The following is a 20835-nucleotide window of genomic DNA, read 5'->3' as shown; positions in this document are numbered from 1 at the left end:
GCGTTCCGGCAGGTGCTCGGCGGACCAGTGGAGTGCTGCGCTGGCGGCGGCGATGGGGGCTGTGGGCGTAGGGTTGGTGGACTGTCACTGCCACCTCTCGGCCCCGGACTTTGACAGCGTATGTAAGGGCGAGGCCCTGCCCGTGGGAGCGGGGAGGCTCGCGGCCCTTTACCTTCAGATTGTTTTTGCTCTCCTCCCTTAAGACCAAGCCTCAAATCCTCCCAGGCCCGTTTATGGCCCGGAGTGACTTGCTCCCGGCTCCGTATTTAATCTCAGTCCTAATGATTTTTCTTTCTGATCCTGAATAGCGTTAAGCCCTCTGTCTCCACGTAGCTTTTATTTGCTCTTCCCGTTTGCTGGAGTGCTTTCCCCCTTCCTCCCCTTGGTCCGGCCGTTTATCCCACCCGCCTCGCAACTCCTGGCGGAGCCCCCAGTTTTCCCGGGAAAATTGTGTTTTCGGCACTTTCCCGCGCACCGTGTGTTCCAGTTCTAATGGGGAAGAGAAGCAAACAAAAGGACAGAACACAGAAAATCAGAGTTGCAAAGTTGCACAGTTGCAAACTGCTCCATTGGGGATGAGAGGCTGATGATAGAGAAGGAAGAGCGGGGTGTCTTTTAGGGGGTAAACCTCTCAAGAGGGGGCACTTAAGTTGGAATTGCAAAGACAAAGAGTCGGCCAAGCAAGGAGTTGGGTGTACGGTGGTGTAAAAAGCAAGCAGGTAGCAGGCCCCAGACAGGATAGAACTTGGCACATTCCGCCTACAAAAAGGCTGGTGGAGCCCACTGAGCTAGAAAGAGAGGGGTGGAAACAAGACTGGTGAAGTAGGCCAGTAAGGACAATGTGGATCCAGTAAAGGTTTTTTGTTTTTTGTTTTTTTAAGGGAGAGGGACAAATCTGATTTCCATTTTAAAAACCGTTTTGCTAATGTGTGGCAAATAGCAAGAGTGGAAGCTAGAAAACCCTAGCTTTTGGAGGCGTTTACTGTATGTAGACAGAAGATGATGGTGGTTGCAAGGGGGTTTGAGAGAAGCAGATGTTTGGCACATGTTGAAGCCTAATATCCTTCCAAGTGGAAATGTCATGTAGTCATCTTTAAATGTCAGTCTTGGGTTCAGGAGAAAATAGGCTGGAGATCAAAATTGGGGACTCATTAGCATAATGGTATTAAAACCTGTGGATGAGATCACCCGAGGTATAGAGAGAGAGGAGCATAGGGTCCTGAAATCTGGCAGAGGAGAGAGAGCCAGCTAAGGAGACTGAAAAGTAGCAGCTAGTGGAGAGCGGTGTTTGCAGGAGGGTAGTATAGCAGAAGCCACGAGTGGGAAATATTTCAGGAAAGAAGGAGTGAACAAGTGAGTTCTTAATGCTGCTGAAGGTAAAGTAAGAGGAGGATAGAGAAGTGTCCTTTATATTTCACAATAACAGTTTCTGTTTTAGTAGAGTGGGAACAGAAGCCAGATTTTAGGGAGAGACGAAGTAAACAGAAGGTGCATCACTATTGCTCTTCACATTCTGTCACACTGTTCCTTGCCTTTGTTGTCATTCTTTATGGTGCCTAACTACATTGATATATACAGCCAAAGAGCTGTATTATTTATTATCTAAAATAATTGTGATTACTTACGCTTGTTTTAGGATCTGGATGATGTTTTGGAGAAAGCCAAGAAAGTAAGTCGATATCTATCATTGCCTTTTGTTTTCCTATTGATTTCAAGCTAGAACAGCTTGAACTTTAGAGACAGTATGCTTATGTTGCTTTGTTAATAATAAGTAACATTAATTAACTGTTTACTATATGCCAGGCCCCGAGCTAAGCCCTTTCTTACATTGTCTCATTTAATGTTTCACAACATCCTTAGGAGGAAGCTACTATTTTGTAGCCAACCATTTGGTAGATGAGAAAACTCAGACCTAGAGATTAACCTATCCAAAGACACACTGCTAGTAACGTGATACAGATAAGATAGATAGTCTGGATCCAAAATATGTTCCCGCAACTACAGTGCTTACCAGTTATATGGAACAGATTGGTCCATCTGTCAGTTCTGAAATTAGCTCCGGAGATCATGGAGAAATTACAAAAGTTTCCTGAGACATTTTTAATTTGTTTCAGAAAAAAATGACTAATTTTTGGAAGTATTTATGAAATTCATTATAACGAGCACTTTATAGTCTTCCCTAAAAGTGATAGTCAGGAATGGTTGCCAATACATTTTACATACACAGCAATCATTCACTATGGCAGCTTAATTAGGAGTTTGGAATTACACAGGCCTAGTGATCTTTTTTTTTTTTTTTTTTTAACGTTTATTTATTTTTGAGACAGAGAGAGACAGAGCATGAATGGGGGAGGGGCAGAAAGAGAGGGAGACACAGAATCGGAAGCAAGGCCTAGTGATCTTTAGTGAGCTATTTGACTCCATCCAAAACTCTCTCCTGATCTAGATAGTGGATTATAGTAGTGCCTACCTCATAGGGTTGTGTAGATTAAATGAGGTAATACTTATATTCACTGAACATAGTGCCTGAAACATAGTGAGTACCCAGTGATAGCCATCCTGATTATATTGATGGTGTGTGAGTAAGAATAACTAAAAGTACAGAAGACTTTAAATTTGTCTTCAGTTATATTAAATGTGTATTGTTTGAGACTCTAACTATTCATTTTTGTTTCAGGCCAATGTTATGGCTCTTGTGGTGGTTGCTGAACATTCAGAAGAATTTGAGAAGATTATGCAGCTTTCAGAAAGGTGCTGCTTCTCTCATTAAGCATTTAAAGAGTTGTTAATAAGGATGCAGTTATGATGTCATATTTATAATATCAGAGATCATCCATTTTGAAAGAGAATAAGAAGAAAAAAAGTCACATCGATGTAGCCCTAAAAAATTCTTTCATACTTGTTCTTTAGAGTAGCATTGTTTACTAGTTTAATATTCCTGCTCTCTTAATTTGTTCTACATTTTTAGGTATAAGGGGTTTGTCCTGCCATGTTTGGGTGTTCACCCTGTGCAAGGAGTTTTACCAGAAGACCAAAGAAGTGTCACATTAAAGGTAACAGTCATATAAAACAAGAACCATAAAAAAAAATATGCCTTTTTACTTTGTAATCCTCTTCTTTCTGACCTATATTCTAAGGCAATAATCCAGAAGAAGGAAATACTACCTTTCACATAGGTATTTGTTGCAGCATTATTTGTAATAGAGGAAAAAATGGAAACAGCCTAGAGGCTCAGAAATAAAAATTAATTAATTTGTAGAATGTTAAATATACATACATACATATGGGATGCATGCATGGAAAATGAGAATTATAAGGTTTATTTTATATTAGTGATGAAGAAAATATTTAACAGTATAATATAGGGAGAAAAGCAGGATACCAAATGGTTATTTGCTAGGAGTGACATCCAAGGAAAAATATATTCTATAAGGAAAAGACTGGAGAGAAAAACACAGAAATGGTATTAGCTGTGATGATTGGGCAGAATTATAAGTGACTTGCTTTCACATTTTTTATCATGTTGTCCTATTGCTTTGGCAAAAAAGTGATAAAATATCCAGAAAAAGAAAGTTACAAATTCATAGATGTGGTATTGTAAGGGAGCAAATGAGCAGTGTCTTCTTGACCATTAAGCCATTTCTATAGGAATGCTCTGATCTATTAAGCTGCGTTGCTTTTATACCCTCTGTGAAAAAAATCCTACCTACAAGATCTCACTGACTCACAATAGCCAATGTGTCTTACATTTCAGACTCGTCTCTTGACTCAACATCAGGGTGATGCACAGTTCCTTAAATGCTTTATTACATAATGGAATTGATAGCCCCCCATTTTGAAGAAGTAAAGACTTTTTGTTACCTATGAATAAAGGAGGCTACAAGGTCTTTGACTTTTTATAATAGTGAATTTGTATTCTTACATTAGGATACCCCAGGTAGCTCTATTTATTTTGAAACAAAAGTACTTTTAATTCACTTAAGGTAAAAATAAATATTTGTCCTATAGCTTTCCTGAGTTGTTCTCCTGTTATGATAGAATTAGCTAAATTGCCAAAGAGTTAAAATTCCAAAAATACTGGGGATCATAGCAAGATAGCATTTCTTTCATTGATCTTGAGATTTCTATTAATAGGCATTCATTTAGTTAGTCAACAAGTGTTTACTGAGCACCTACTGCATTTCAAGCACTCCTCCAAGCAGCATGGAGTGAAATCCCTCTCGTGGAGGCTAGATTCTAGATAGGGGCAGACAGACCATCAACAATTAGATACGCAAACAGGAAAACTTTAGGTAGCACTTAGTGCTTTAAAGACAATAAAACAAGATTATGTGATAGGGATTGTGGATGCTGGTTTTTAGATTGTAGTCAAGGAAAGCCTCTCTGAGGTGGTGATGTTAGAAATGCAACCTGAATGCTATGAAGGAATTGGCCCTGCAGAGAGAGGCATCCAAGTGTTGTAGGCAAAGGAAACAACCAAGCACGAATGTCCTAAGGTAGGAACAAGAAATAAAGTGCTGATGTGACAACAGTGGTGAGGTCAGAGGGACTGGGCAGGGATCACGTCGTAAGGGCCTTGTCGGATTTCATCAATTCAGTGGGAGATTTAAGACAGGAGCAAAAGAGGAAGACAGAAGGAGCTAGGAGACTATTACAGAGAGAGAGACGGTGGTAGACTGGACCAGAGTGGTAGCAGCAGAGGTGAGAGGAGGTGGGTGGATTTGACATATTCTGGCACAGATGTAGAACTGATAGGACTGTTTAATTTATAAAAGTAGTTAAAATACCAACAATAGATGGGTAATTCTAGATTCTTAAAGCAGATATGAACTTAGGAAATCTTAGGATAGCCCTCTGAAAAACACCACAGATAAGCAGTTATTCCTATTTTACTCCTAGTGTGCTTGTCCATACCCTAGATTCATTTTCCCATATTGATTAAATTAGAAGCCCCTAATATGTGGTACAAAGCTAGGTATGTAGTAAGCATTTATTAAGTTAATTTGGTTTATAAACTTAAAGTGGCCTAGCATCGCTTCCCGGCCCTTTGGCTAGGATCAAGTGTAAAGTTGCCTAGATCACACAGATCTTCCAGCACATTACTGAATTAATTCATTCAATATATATTATTACCAGGCAGGGCTTGGACCCTGGAGATGCTTCAGGGAACCAAAATTCACTGTCTGCAATCTAGTGCCCCCTGCAAACAGGGCATGTGCTCTGCAGTTGGCTCTGGTCCCTTCTTGGCCCACTTCGTTCATTTGTGTTACACGCCTGACCTGTTCTAAAGGTTCTGAAGACTAAACATTTTCTTTGATAAAAAATCTTTTGTAATTATTTAAAATCATTCAGAATAAATGTGCTCTCCTTCCCTTTTGCCCTTTGTCCCCTTTTTTCCTCCTCCCTCCTCCTTTTCTCTTTTTTTCTGTCAGCAGCATAGTACGAACAGCATGGGCTTTGAAGTCAGAAAGGCCTGTCCTACTGGCTTCTGTGATCTGTGGCACTTTGCTAAGTCTTAATTCCCTCTTTTTTTTTTTTTTTTAAAAGAGGCTTCATGCCCAGCGCAGAGCCCAATATGGGGCTTGAACTCACAACCTTGTGATCAAGACCTGCACTGAGTTCAAGAGGTGGTCACTTAACCCACTGAGCCGCCCAGATGCCCCACAATTTCCTCATTTGTAAACCATGAATAATTATACAATAGTAGTCCTAGTCATAGTTATAGAGGTTTAGGATTTTTGAAGCCCCATAATAGAACCATTAGCTATTAAGGAACTTGAGACCTTATGGAGGAAGTTGGAACAAAAATGAAGTCAGAAATAGATTTATGAATGTCTTTATAAAACTTTTTACATCTATTGAAATACTAGAGACCACACACACAAATACACACATGTATTAAGTTAGTAGTATGAATTATATTGATTTTTATTTACTATCCCTGACTTGCCAGAACTTCCAGACTATTTCGTGAGAAGTTGGAACAGTCTTATTACAAATTTGTTTTTTTTCCACAGATAATACATATTCCAAGAAGCACAATTTTTCCTATATCTGGTCTTCATCTAAATGTACACCTTCTTCTAAGACTTTCCAAATATCAGCCATTTCCTGGGTAATCCCCAACTTTTCCAGTGCCTCTGAGCTTTGAGAGACAGAGTAACTTGTATATTTGATATGGAAGAAACTTTGGATGACACTGTTTAACCTCCTCGGCTGTTGTCAGACGCCTTCTCTGGTGTCTAAGGTTTTATAGTCTTAGCTCCTACAACAATGTTAATTCCTCTTTGTTGAGTCTACTAGAATGTATTTCTAAGGCCTTGATCTACTCTCTCCCTCATCCTTTCTGTCTCTAGAGGTAGAATTGTAAAATCTCCTGTTCCTTTACCATCTGTTTCACCTCCCTCTTCTTAATTCTTCTTTGTCCTGATTATCTTCAGTAGAATTCCTTTGCAATTTACATATCCTGAGACTAAAACTCTCAAAGTAGTCTATAAGATATCTAGAAGCAAATTTTCCATATATGTATTTATTTGTCTTTCCCTTTTCTTACAAGGGAACTCTCACAGGGTGAATTCTCTTTAAGTGGAAATAGTAATATCATGGAAACTAACAGTATACAGTTATTTCAGTAGTTGACAAAGAAGCATATGTGTGATATTTAATGTTTATGCTATTGAATCTTTAGGGAAAAAATAGGCTAGGCATGACTGTAAAGACAGAAGAAATCAGTGAAAACAGTGCAGGAGGATGTATAGGATTATCACTATGAAAAAACTAAAAAAACATCCTCAGAGGTGGACATACCACAGTGCACTCCCAAAAGCTCAATTACAAGGGTGACTACCTGTCGGCTTTCTTCTCTCTTGCTCAGCTATTCCAGGAGGAAATCCAAATCAGTCTTAAATGCCAGGGAATACCTCTTAAATATTAGGAAGTGTTCTGGTGGAACTTTTCATTGAAAGTCTTGTTCTTGTAACCTGACTGGGTGTGGGAGGTTTCTACTCAAATTTCCAAATAGTAGTATGTACCATTGTAGGATGACTATTAATACTTCTTCACTGGTTAAAGGTATTGAATGTATGTAAAGGATCCAGTATAGTACAGTGCCTGGCATATAAAATGTTTTTTCTAAAGTATCAGTTCCCTTCCTCTTTATTTAAGCAAATTTACTTTTTTTTCTCCCAGGATTTGGATGTAGCTTTGCCCATTATGGAGAATTACAAGGATCGATTATTGGCAATTGGAGAGGTAACACCAAATAGCCGATCAAATGACTTCCAATCCAGACTTAAATATGATATATGAATATAATCTTTAATTCACTGTTGGTGGTTACGACTGACTTAGATAATTATCTTCACCCTGTTTAGCTGAATGATAATTTGTCAGTACTTCCTCAAAAAGCAAAATAGCTTGCGGATAAAACAATAGAAAACTTCACCATAGGCTTATGTTAATGAAAGAAAACTACTTTGTTAGCATTTCTAAATTATTTTCTTTTCCTTTTCTTAAATAGGGTCATCTCTGTGGTAGTTAACTTGGTGTATACTGACATTAACTAGGCTAGAGTTTGTAATTAAAAAATATTTTTATTATACAATTTACAGTTATGAAACATTTTTATCACTTGGTAATAAACTCCACTTCTAATCAAAGATAAAAGATAAGAGTAACACTTAAATTTAGAATATAGCAATGCGTGCCAAAATAGTGTCAAGGGAAACAGGCATTATAATCTTCCCTGTCCAATGTAGTAACCACATACAACTGTTCAGCACTTGAAATGTGACTGGTCCAAACTGAGATGTGCTATAAATGTAAAATACACAGCATTTCAAAGTCTTAGTACCCAAAACAAGAATGTAAAATAACAATGATTTTTTTATATTGATTTTGTATTGAAATAATAATATTACTATATAATAATGATGTTTTTGACATATTGTATTAATAGGATTAAAGTATATTATTAAAATTAATTTCACCTGATTCTTGTTAGTGTTTTTATTTTATTTTTTAAAAAATGTTTATTTATTTTTGAGAGAGAGAGAGGGAGCATAAGCAAGGGAGAGGCAGAGAAAGAGAGGGAAACACAGTCTGACGCAGGCTCTAGTCCCTGAGCTGTCTGCACAGAGCCTGATGCAGGTCTTAAACCCATGAACTGTGACATCATGACCTGAGCCGAAGTCGGACACTTAACCGACTGAGCCAGCCTAGGTGCTCCTTGTTAGTGTTTTTAACAAGGCTACTAGAAACTGTGAAGTTACGCATGTGGCTTGCATGTATGGCTCCCGTCATGTTTCTTGGACAGCATGGCTCCATGGCATGTCTTTTAGGTTCATTAAACCATAAACGTGTAAATCTGTTGTATTTTTCCATTACAGGTGGGACTAGATTTCTCCCCCAGATTTGCTGGCACTGATGAACAGAAGGAAGAGCAGCGACAAGTCCTAATCCGACAGGTCCAATTAGCCAAAAGATTAAATTTGCCTCTGTAGGTTAATTAATCATCTTTCTGTATTAATAGCTATGGAGCAAATTAAATAATGATTCTCCTGAGATGGAGCTTTGCATTTCTTTTTCTCTGAACTGCTTTAATAGAACAAAATAATACTTACAGATTAAGTACCTAAAAAGAATTTTTTGTTGTTAAACAGAAATGTTCACTCACGCTCAGCTGGAAGACCCACCATCAGCCTCTTAAATGAGCAAGGTATTTAGGTTCCTGAGAGAAATGTGCCTAATATTTCAGTTTGACAGTTCCAGTCCATGTTCTCACGGAATAAACCGTGTTTCACCTTGATTTCTTAAAGGGAATGAAATGGGGCAAGGGTGGAGGTGGAAACCAACTAAGGTGATTTTGCAAGTCAGTCTACTTCCAGGTGTGACTATGCCATTTAAAAGGCCAGCATAAAGCAAGTGAAAACTTGGATCAAGTAATTTATATTCCCTAATTTAAAAATTGGCAGTTCCAATTTTTTAATCAGCTTAACCAGCTGATTAAAGACAGGAAAAAACAGAGCAAAGATGTGTTACTGTTTTGCATGTTTTCTGGCTGCTGCTTCAGAAAATGGTAATTATACAGGCTGAGGCCATGATACATAAAATGCACTGTCAACTTCAGCTGCTTCTAAAGTAAAAGTATATCTTACAGAATTACTTTTCAGACTTTATAAAGTGTTATACACAGTAAGAAATATACTTTATTTTGAGTCGCAATATATACACATGTATACTTTTTTTGTAGTATGACTTTATTTCGAGACTTCGTATATGTGCATAAAGAAACCTGAGAAACGTTTAAGGAGCAGTATATTCATATGGTATATATAAATATGTGTGCATATATATATGCAGACACACACATACATATAAGCACATGCTGGTCAGTCGTGACTCACTAAATTGATTTCATAGTTCACTTAATAGTCGCAATCCACAAATGATCACACCTACTATTTGAAAAAAAACAGTATCAAATAGTAAAGTAAATGTAATTGCCTGCAGCTAGAAAGTATTGTATTTCTCAGTGATGAGAATCACTGGGATTAGTAAAAATTACTGGGATTTTTAGGCAGGCTGAGTGGCCATCCTTTAAGAACTAAAGGTGATCTTGTGAAGCCAGCCCTGACTACAGAATCTCTCAGTCACTGATTCCCTGTCTCTTTCACAAGCATTCTTGCGAAGGATAATTTCACTGCTTAAAGACGTAGTAGGAACAATAATTGTTCCTACTAGAATAATTTCCAAATGTCTAGAAAAGGTTTGATGATAAAGGATGTTTAGAAATGTGTTTAAAAAATTGTATTTCAATTTTATTCTGAAGATTAACAACGTGCTGTATTTTTTATTGTACTGTTTGAACACTGTACATTTACCCGTTAGAAGTCATAGAACCTCATCCTTATGTCCTTGTGATCAACATTTACTTAAAATTTACAATCTATGTTGCCCAATTTGATTAGTGGAAAAACTTCTCATTAAGGAAATGAAAGGAAACTCTAGCTTCTCATTAACCTTTGACAGGTGCTGACAAAGTGCTTCTGCATGCATTTGATGGCCGGCCATCTGTAGCCATGGAAGGAGTAAGAGCTGGGTACTTCTTCTCAATTCCTCCTTCTATCATAAGAAGTGGACAGGTAAGTTCTTTCATTAAGCCTCAATTTATGCTTTGTGAAATGCACTTTAAAATACGAGCTTTTATTACACACTTGTAATAACTTACTCTGGTTACATTACAAAAACTAATCATAGGTCCCTACCGCACACTGACATGAAAATTAACTCAAAAATGGATCAAAGACATAAACACAAGAGCTAAATCTATAAAATTATTAGAAGAAAACAGATCAAAATCTTTATAACCTTGGAATTGGCAGTGGTTTCTTAGATATGACACCAAAAGCACAAGCAGTCAAAGAAAAAATAGACTTCACCAAAATTTAAAACTTCCACAGTAAAACAATTCTTGTACTTTTTATACTAGAAGAGATACTATGGAGAAAGTGAAAAGATAACCTACAGAATAAGTATTTGCAAATTATATCTAATAAGGGTTTAGTGTCCAGAGTATATAAAATACCATTACTACTCACCAATTAGAAACAAAATAGGTGTGCCTGGGTGCTCAGTCCGTTGAGCGTCCAACCCTTGATTTCAGCTCAGGTCATGAACCCAGGGTTGTGGGACCGAGCCCTGTGTCAGGCTCTGCACTGGGCACAGAGCCTGCTTGGGATTCTCTCTTTCCCTCTTTCTCTGCCCCTTTCCTGTTCATACTCTTGCTCTCACTCTCTCTCAAAAAAAAAAAAATAATAATAATAATAATAAATAATAAACAGGCAAATAACCCAGTTTAAAAATGGATGAAGGATTTAAGTAGATTTTCTCCAGAAGACATACAAATGGTCATAAGGACATGAAAAGACATTAGCCAAAAAGAAAGCACAAATCAAGGGTACGATGCAGTACCACTTCACACCCACTCGGTTTGACAGTTTCTCAAAAAATTAAACACAGTTAACATATGACCCAGCAATTCCACTCCTTGGTAGATACCCAAGAGAAATAAAAACATATATCCACACACAAACTTGTACATGAATGTTCACAGCAGCAGGATTCATAATTGCCAAAAACTAGAAACAACCCAAATGTCCATCAGCCGATGAGTGGATAAACAAAATGTGGTGTGCCCGTATAATGGAATATTATTCAATCATAAAAAGAATTGAAGTGCTCATTCCTGCTAAAACATGGATAAACCTTGAAAACATTATGCTAAGAAAAAAGCCAGACACAAAAGAACACATATCATTCCATTTATATGAACTGTCCAGGCAAATTTCACAGAGGCTGAAAGTAGACTAATGATTGCTACTAATCATTAGTGACTACTAATGGGTAAAGGGTGTCTTTCTGGGGTGATGAAAAGTTCTGGAATTACATACTGCTGATGGTTGTACCACCTTGTGAATATAGTAAAAATCATTGAAATGTATACTTTTATTTTATTAAAAAAATTTTTTTTAATGTTTATTTATTTGTGAGAGAGGCAGAGAGTGAGCAGGGGAGGGGCAGAGAGAGGGAGACACAGAATCTGAAGCAGACTCCAGGCTCTGAGCTGTGAGCACAGAGCCTGACGCGGGACTCGAACTCACAGACCACGAGATTGTGATCTGAGCCGAAGTCGGACACTCAACTGACAGAGCTACCCAGGTGCCCCTGAAATGTATACTTTTAAAGAATGAATATCATGGTATGTGAATTCTATCAATTAAAAATGCAACAAAAACTAATTTAGGTAATTTACCATATTTTTAGACACTCTTTTTTTTTATATTTTATTGTCTTTGATACTGAGGTGCATGTTACAGTCAATGGCACCTTAAATTCTGTGAAATACAGTAAATTGTCTACCAGTATTCAGAACTAATGTAAGTAAAGAGTACAGAATTGAGGTATAGCCAAGATTTTTTACAAATGTCTCCAAGGGGCATTTGGATGGCTAATTGGTTAAGCATCCAACTCTTGACTTCAGCTCAGGTCATGATCCCAGTGTTGTGGGATCAAGCCCCACATCGGGCTCCACACTGCCTGCATGGAGCCTGCTTACGATTCTCTCTCTCCTTCTGCTCCCTCCCTTGTTCCCTCTCTCTCTAAAATAAAATAAAATTAAAAAAAAAAATCTCCAGTAACAATTATTTATGTTTTATTATTTTTTGAATTGTAGTTTTTAAAATCAGGTTTATTGAGAAATATACCTATTGTGATTTGCCTTTTTTACATACACAATTCTAATGGTTTTAACAAAGGTGTACTACCACCACATTCAAGATACAGAGTATTTCCATCATCCCAAAAAGTTGCTTCATGTACCTTTCTAGTAAATTCCTCCTTCCACCCCCAATCCCTGGCAACCACTGATTTCTGTCCCTATGGTTTTACCTATTCTAGAATGTGATCTAAATGAAATAATTCATGTAAGCTTTTGGATCTGGCTTCTTTTACTTAATGCTTTTGGATTCATCCGTGTTGTTGCATATATGAGTAGTCTATTTTGTATACGTAGTTTATTTTGATTGCATGTGGATTTTCCAGATTACCCATTTACCAGTTGATAAACATTTAGATTGTTTCCAGTTTCACACTATTATGGATAGAGCTGATATAGACATTAACATACAGATCTTTGTTTGGACATATATTTTCATTTCTTCTGTGTTAAAACCTAGAGGTGCTATTGCTGAGTCATAAGGTTAAGTGTATGTTTAACTTATTAAGAAACTGTCAAACTGACTTCCAATTGACTGTCCCATTTTGGATTCTCAACAGCAGTAAGCCAAAGTCTTGGTTCTGCATCCTTACTAGTACTTGGTGTTGTCATTTTTTTAGCTATTCTGATACGTGCATAACCATCTCTCATTGTGGTTTCCATTGCATTTCCTCGGTTAATGATGTTTCAAATTTATGTTCCATGCTGACAGTGCAGAGCCTGCTTGGGATTCTCTCTCACTCCCTCTCCCTCAGTCTCCTTCTCTTTGTGTCCCTCCCTCACTCGTGCTCTCTCTCAAATAAAAAGTTTTAAAAAATTTAAAAGCACAGCTTTGCAGGGATGCCTAGGTGGCCCAGTCAGTACAGCATGTGACTCTTCATCTCAGAGTTGTGAGCCCCACATTGGGTGTAAAGATTACTTAGAAATAAAATGTTTTTAAAAATTTAAAATAAAAGCACATCATTTCATGTGCTTATTTGACATCCATACATCCACGTCTCTTCTTTGGTAAAATTTCATTCACATATTTTGCACCTTTTTATTTGGTTTGTTTTTTATTGTTGAGTTGGCGAAGGTCTTTATATATTCTGGATGCAAGTCCTTTATCTGCTAAGTGTTTTGCAAATGTCTTCTCTCATTTTCTCGCAAATATATTCTCTTATTTTCTCTAGTGTCTTTCAAAGGGAAGTTCGTTATTTTGATGAGCTTCAGTTACTATTTTTCTTCTAGGATTTGTGCTCTTAGTATCATATCTAAGAAATCTATCTAACCCAAGGTCAAAAAGATTTTCTCTTATGTTTTCTTCTAGAAGACTTACAGATTTAGTTTTACATTTAGATTTGTGATCTATTTTGTATATGTTGTGAAGTATGAGGCAAGAGTCACTATTTTGCCTATAGATATCTGGTTCTGGTATAATTTGCTGGAAAGATGATCCTTTCTCCCTAAAACTACTTTGGCACTGTAAAAAAATTAATTGACTGTATATCTGGATCTACTTCTCATTTTTCAATTCTGTCCCATTGATGTATATGTCTGTTCATATGCCAATATCACACAACCGTGATTATGTTAGATTTATAGTAAGTTTTGAAATCAGGTAGTGTGAGTATGCTGCAATAAAGCAAATATCACAATAAAGCTGCGTCTCAACAGTGGGCTTAGTAATTATTAAATCCCATTGTAAACAGATGTGCCGTCATCCAAGCTTTGTTGTTCCATTTATAGAGCACAAGCAGAATAAATTTAGCATTATTCTTAAGGGCTCTAGGATTTTTAGAATGGTAAGTAAACATTAAAGTCACCAGCTGCATTAGCACCTAACAAGAAAGTCAGCCTGTCCTTTGAATTTTGGGAGCCAGGCATTGACTTTTTCTCTTTAGCTATGAAGGTCCTAGATGGCATCTTCTTCCAGTAGAACGCTGTTCTGTCTACACTGAAAATCTGTTTTATAGCGTAGCCACCTTCCTGAATTCTCTGAGCTGGATCTTCTGGAGAACTTGCTGCAGCTTCCATGTCAGCCCTTGCTGCTCCGCCTTGTACTGTCATGTTTTGGAGACGGTGTCTTTCCTTAAACTTCATGGACCAACCTCTGCTGGTTTCAGAATTTACTTCTGCAGCTTCCTCGCCTCTTTCAGCTTTCATAGAATTAAAGGGCTTTGCTCTGGATTGGGCTTTGGCATAAGGGAATGTTGTGGCTGGTTTCGTCTCCTTTCCAGGACACTCAAACTTTCTCCATATCAGCAATAAGGTGTTTCACTTTCTTATCACTTGTGTGTTCACGGGAGCAGCACTTTTCATTTCCTCCAAGAACTTTTTCTTTGCATTCGCAACGGCTAACTGGCACAAGAGACCTCACTTTCTGCCTGTCTCGGCTTTCCTCACCAAGCTTAATCGTATCTAGCTTTTGATTTAAAATGAGAGCTATGTGATTCTTCCTTTCCCTTGAACACTTAAAGACCATTGTAGGGTGATTCATTGGCCTAATTTCAGTATTGTGTGTCTCAGGGAGTAGGGAGGCCTGGGGAGAGGGAGAGAGAGACAAGGGAATGGCTGGTGGGTGGACATACACATTTATCAGTTACGTGTACCGTCTTGTATAGGCACAGTTCGCGGTGCCACAAAGCAGTTACAATAGTAACATCAGAGGTCTCTGGTCACATATCAGCATAACAGATACAATAACAATGAAGATGTTTGGAATATTGCAAGAATCACCAAAATGTGAGACAGTGACACAAACTGAGTAAATGCTTTTGGAAAAACGGCGCTGATAGACTTGCTAGATACAGGGTTGCTGTAAACCTTCAATTTGTAAAAAAGAAAAAAACAAAAACAAAGCCTCGACATCTGTGAAACACAGTAAAGCAAGGTTGCCTATATATTATCCTTTTTACAGTTAAAGTATAGTTTATAGTTCAGTTTCAGATTATTTATTTAAAATCTTCCCTGTTTTCTAATATAAACCTTTAATGCTATAGTTGCACTAGCACTAACCAGTTCTTATAGTTACAATCCACAAATTTTGATGGATGCTGTATTTTCACTTTCTTTCAGCTTGAAATATTTTCTAATTTACCTTGTGACTTCCTCTTTGACCATATTGATTATTTCAAAGTGTGTGAAATTGATTATTTCAAAGTATTAATTTCCAAATACTTAGGAATTTTCCTGATAACTTTGTTATTAGGATCTGATCACTAATTCTGTTGTGTTCAGCAAACATACAGTATGTAATTTTAATTCTTCCAAATTAGTTGAGGGGGCGCCTGGGTGCCTCCGTCAGTTAAATGTCTGACTTCAGCTCAGGTCATGATATCACAGTTTGAGAGTTTGAGCCCCACATCAGGCTCTGTGCTGAAGACTTGGAGCCTGGAGGCTGCTTCGGATTCTGTGTCTCCTCTCTCTGCCCCTCCCCCCACCCCCGTCTCTCTCAAAAATCAACAAACATTGAAAAAAAAATTTTTAATAAAATAAATTAATTGAGGCTTAGTGGCCCAGAATATGGTCGGTCTTGGTAAATAGAACATACATAACTTGAAAAGAATGTGTATTCTGCTACTGGGGGATGGAGTGTTCTAAAATGTCAGGTCAAGTTAATTGATAGTTCAAGATTATTTTTATTTCTCCTATTTTTATCAAGTGTGGAAAAATTTCCTATTTGGTAATAATTTTTAGCTGTATCATTTCTTTTCCAAAACAAAAATACTATTTTTTCTAATTTTAAAGACAGTATATGTACATTATAGAAAATTGAAAGACTTCAGAAAAGAACAAATTTCAAGTCGGCCTAAATCCTACCACTCAAAGATAATCATTGATAACATTGATTCAGATCAATTCTTAGTCTTCTTGTTTTGAGTCAGCTTCATGGATATTAGTGTCTATAAATATTGATCTACTTCATCTTTAAAGTGATTGCATAATATTTCACACTATGGATGTACCATAATTTATTTAATCATTACTGTAAGTAAAGATTAGGTCATTTCTAGTTTTTCACTGTTAATAAACAGTGCTTCAGTACTCAGCTATAAAAAAGAATACATTCTTGCCATTTGCAACAATATGGATGGACCTACAGGGTATTATGCTAAGGGAAATAAATCAGACAGAAAAAGATAAATACCATATGATTTTACTTCTGTGTGGAATCTAAAAAAAGAAAGAAATGAACAAATAAAACCAAACAGACTCATAAGAGAACTAGTGGTTGCCAGAGAGGAAGGGAGTGGGGAAATGGGCAAAGTAGTTGAAGGAGATTAAGAGGTACAGACTTTCAGTTACAAAATAAGTCATGGAGTTGAAAAGTACAGCACAGGGAATATAGTCAATACTATTGTAATAATCTTGTATGGTGACAGTATTAGGGTAACACTTAGTAATGTAAGTATCAAATCACTATGTTGTACACCTGAAACTAATATAATATTACATGTCAACTATACTTCAATTTAAAGTACTTCAGTGGATGGGGCACCTGAGTGGCTCAGTCGGTTAAGCATCCGACTTCTACTCAGGTCGTGATCTCACAGTCATGAGTTTGAGCCCCGTATCGGGCTCTGTGCTGACAGCTTGGAGCCTGGAGCCTGCTTTGGATTCTGTGTCTCCCTTTCTGTCTCTCTGCCCCTACCCCACTCATGCTCTGTCTCTCTCAAAAGTAATAAATGAACGTTAAAAAACATTTTAAGGTACTTCAGTGGACACCTTTGTACATCCACAAATACACGTGCACATTTGTGCAGTATTTCCTATAAACGGAACCATTGAGGAAAAGGGATACATTTTTAAATTTTTGGTTAGATTGTCACATTTCCTTAAAGGAAGTTTATGACAGTTTAGCGTTTATCTACCAATAGTGCATAATATTTCAATGCTTTTTGCAATTTTAATCTTAAAATACTTTATTTTAACCATGTTTCATTTTGTATCATCTGTCGCCCATCTTTTACTTTTTTTACTCTTTTTCGTTTGGGTATAGTTGACACACAACGTTACATTAGTTTCAGGTGTACAACATAGTGATTCACTTCCCATTTTTACTTTCAAAGTGCAGTGGCAGCAAGAGAATTCTGTTCTTGCTTTAAAACTCATGAAGTTCATTACAATCCTTGTAATCCAGACAGAAAATCATAAACAGGAAAATAAAGCCATCTCCTACCCAATCTGAAACTTTAAATGTGCACATGAATCGAATTGGTAAACGCAAAGCCTTGAGTGACTCACAGCGAATAGTAGGAGCAAACACTGAGCGTGGTGGGTGGTGGTGGTGGAGACACCACAGAAGTCTCTTCCTTGGGTCTCCCTTGGGCGTGTGATACCAGATGTTTGGCTTTCTTGCTGGGTGTGCTTCATCTTTGGCTACTGGTTACTACTGCTCGGGTCCCTGGAGGCTTTGGATAATTTGGGGCGATGAATGTTTCTGTTTAAATCTATCAGTTGGTAGTAGAAGGATGAGAACACAGTGAACAATTATTGATTGAATAGGAAAGCATGAATTTTAGGTTCCTGGAGAGTAGGATGCATTGGTATATGGGTTTAGTGCACATTTTTTATCTTTATGGCTCATGTTTTAAACTGGTTCTCTCTTTTCTCCAAGAAGCAGAAACTTGTGAAACAGTTGCCTTTAACTTCAATTTGCTTAGAAACAGATTCACCTGCACTAGGACCAGAAAAACAGGTAAATGGTTATCTAAAATCTACATTATTTAGATTGTCTCTTTCTTTTGAACTGTTTTCAGTTTAGCCGTGTGTCTCATTACAGTGTAAATACAGTGGAATCCTATTTTATTTATTTTTTTTTTTTATTTTTTTTTTTTTCTTTTCAGAATCCTATTTTAATGCTAGGTTGAGAGATTTTATTAATTATATAGCTCTTGTGCTCCAGCACATATTATTGGATATCAGCCATGTCTTAATTTATGTAATAATGAGAGCCAGACAAGTACAGTAAAAAGTTCAGTATCTAGAGTCAGAAAGACCTGGATTCAAGTCCTGTCTCTGCTACCCACTAGCTGTGTGACTTTGGGCCAGTTGCTTAATCTCTTTGAAAGTGTGTCCTCATTTACAGAATGTGGGCAAAATAGTAATAAAATACTTGAGAATATTACAGTGAGTATTAAATGAAATAATGTATATGAATGTCCAGCAGCACCTGGTTTATAGTAGATGTTCAAGAAATGTTTCTTTTTCTTCTATCAATTAGCGTGTTACAATGAGGCTCTGTTTCTTTCAGTACAAATGTTGATGTAATCATAGATTTATTGATGTGATCTTTGCTGTACATTTTATTATTGTAGGCCACAAAATGTCATATTTTAAGTATTGCTACCTTTTAAAATTATAACTGAAAGGAAGCCAGAGTATCTGCTGTGTTTGCTTTGGACACCGCCTATTACATTGACCTCCCAGTGTGGCTTACTGAGTGCCCTTGACTGCCCATCAGATCTGTGTCTCCGTGCCTACCAGGTTCAGAGGACCAGCACTCAAGACTCAGAAGTTTGGGAGCAGTAGTGATGTGATTTTTAATAAACTATGATTATTTACGATTGCAATGTGACTTTTGCTAATTAAAGTCCAATTAGTTACATATCTGTGTAAGTTGGCTCTTTAAAGAATATAGAAGACAGAGGAATGAGGAAATAGACGATCACAACTCCAGTTATTTTTTTGTTTGGGTATAGGACAAGATGTTACAGAATTGCTTTCCTGGTTAGTGTATACTAGAAGGAACAGAACGTAGCATTTTCCCCCTAAACAGAAATGAATTTCAAATGCTGTTCTAACTCAGTGTATATTTGCCTCTAGCTGATGTGACAAAAACTCTGGGTTTCCGGCATAGAGCCTTGTGCATAGCAGGTACTCAGAAATATTTGTTGAATAAATGAATTTTGTAGCTGGATATACTTTTTGTTAAGTAAAGTGCATTTGTTTAGAAAATCAGAAAGCACAGAAAATCATAAACAAGAAAATAGAACCATGTACTACTGAAAAGTTATCACTAGAGAGCAGTGGCTACGAGCATAAACCCTGATACCAGATTTCTCAGGTTTAAACCTCAACCAGCCTACAAACCAGCCATTTAGGATTCCTTCTTATCTACAAAAAAAAAAAGTGACGCTAAGAAAGCAGATAATAATAGTACCTATCTCATAGAGTTACTTTGAGGAATAAATGAGAAATCCTATGAAAAGTTTACAACAAAATCTTGCCTACAATAAGCACTAAATAAATGTTAGTTTTTATGTCCTTCCAGCCTTCTTAATATCCATATAGGTACATATATATTTTTCATAAAAATAAGAATAGCCTGAACAAATTTCATAACTTGCTTTATCTGGTAAACATCTCTGTATGTCAATATGCTTTTCCTCATCATGTTTAATAACTGTGTAATCTTCCAGTATGTGAACATACCATAATATCCGTAACTTGATAATCGTTATTTACATTGTTTCCAACACAGCATGATAAACAACATGATGAACATCCTTGAGCAAAAATCTTGGTGCATATTTTTCATTGTTTTTTTAGGCTAATTATCAAGGTGGTTTGTTTGTTTTTTAAATTTTAACAGTTATCTTATTCCCCTGAGTATTATCAACTTGAGTAGAAAACATAATAATAATAATATAATTTGTAAAATCTGAGTGCTACTGATTATAGATACACCACTGTTTTGTAACAACTAAGAAAGAAAAATCACTGACAATTATGCTATGACATGCCATCGAATGTAAGTAAAACCAGTATCAATTTCAGAGATATTGAACATCTTAGAATCAGTGAAATACCAGTACGTAATCTATTTATTCTTCCAGACACACAATAGCAATTCTTGAATCCAACTGTAGTAAACCTGTGAGGTGAAGAGGCCAGGCAGCAGAGCAGTGACCTTTACAAGCCAGTCACTTATACAACAGACCAAAGCACAGTTAATTCATCAGACAGGCAGGTCACCAAGTGTTCACCACCTGCAGACTGCTTTATGTGCTGGGCCCTGGGCCTCAGTGTTAATACCCGAGGACTCTTTTCAAGAACGACATCGACTTATATTCAACATTGTACAGGCCAATGTTGTGGCTATAGCTTTTAAGCTGAAGTTCAGGGCCTTCTCCCCAGCCTTGCCTCCCCTCCCCTGCCATTAAGAAAAGAAAAAAAAAACAAAAAAAAAACCTCACTGGCTTTTACCAACTCACTTTGTTCTGCTCTATCTATGGTCTCTAAGATTGCTTCCCTTGAGTGTCATGTCTGATTCACTGTCTGCTTTGTTCTGTTTCAGGTACGAAATGAACCCCAAAACATTTCCATTTCAGCAGAATATATTGCCCAGGTGAAGGGGATCTCAGTAGAAGAAGTTATAGAAGTGACAACACAGAATGCATTGAAACTATTCCCCAAGCTTCGGCAGCTGCTCCAGAAGTAGCTTCAAAACCAAATCTGCTGCAGGGAGCAGCATCCGAGAGAAAGAAATGTTCCGATTAAGAGTCTGAACTAGGGGCACCCAGGTGGACACCCAGTCAATTAAGCATCTGACTTCGGCTCAGGTCGTGATCTCACAG

General features: G+C 37.2%; 1 protein-coding gene across 3 annotated transcripts; it reads left to right on the top strand.

Moving 5' to 3' along the window:
• Positions 1-7: 7 nt before the first annotated feature.
• Positions 8-20835, top strand: TATDN3 (TatD DNase domain containing 3). 3 transcript variants are annotated; one of them, XM_042925881.1, is made up of 10 exons: positions 8-118; positions 1637-1669; positions 2678-2751; positions 2969-3053; positions 7189-7251; positions 8388-8497; positions 8661-8716; positions 10030-10142; positions 17877-17954; positions 20556-20835. In XM_042925881.1, the coding sequence occupies exons 1-10, from the start codon at positions 53-55 to the stop codon at positions 20697-20699; spliced, it is 822 nt and encodes a 273-aa protein (XP_042781815.1). In that variant the 5' UTR covers positions 8-52; the 3' UTR covers positions 20700-20835. The 3 variants fall into 3 exon arrangements, with proteins under 3 accessions (XP_042781815.1, XP_042781814.1, XP_042781816.1); XM_042925880.1 differs by having other exon boundaries at positions 17874-17954; XM_042925882.1 differs by lacking the exon at positions 20556-20835 and adding an exon at positions 19082-19184 and having other exon boundaries at positions 17874-17954.

This window comes from Panthera leo, chromosome F3, assembly GCF_018350215.1.
Source record: "Panthera leo isolate Ple1 chromosome F3, P.leo_Ple1_pat1.1, whole genome shotgun sequence".
In the NCBI taxonomy this organism is placed as follows: Eukaryota; Metazoa; Chordata; class Mammalia; order Carnivora; family Felidae; genus Panthera; species Panthera leo.
This window is presented reverse-complemented; position numbering and strand designations above follow the sequence as displayed.

What these genes read in the sequence shown, in the direction of transcription:
- TATDN3 (XM_042925880.1), top strand. Translation starts at nt 53, where the DNA reads ATGGGGGCTGTGGGCGTAGGGTTGGTGGACTGTCACTGCCACCTCTCG. An exon ending in ATTATGCAGCTTTCAGAAAG is followed by an intron (nt 2,752 to 2,968) that starts GTGCTGCTTCTC and finishes CTACATTTTTAG; the next exon opens with GTATAAGGGGTTTGTCCTGC. An exon ending in CTATCATAAGAAGTGGACAG is followed by an intron (nt 10,143 to 17,873) that starts GTAAGTTCTTTC and finishes CTTTTCTCCAAG; the next exon opens with AAGCAGAAACTTGTGAAACA.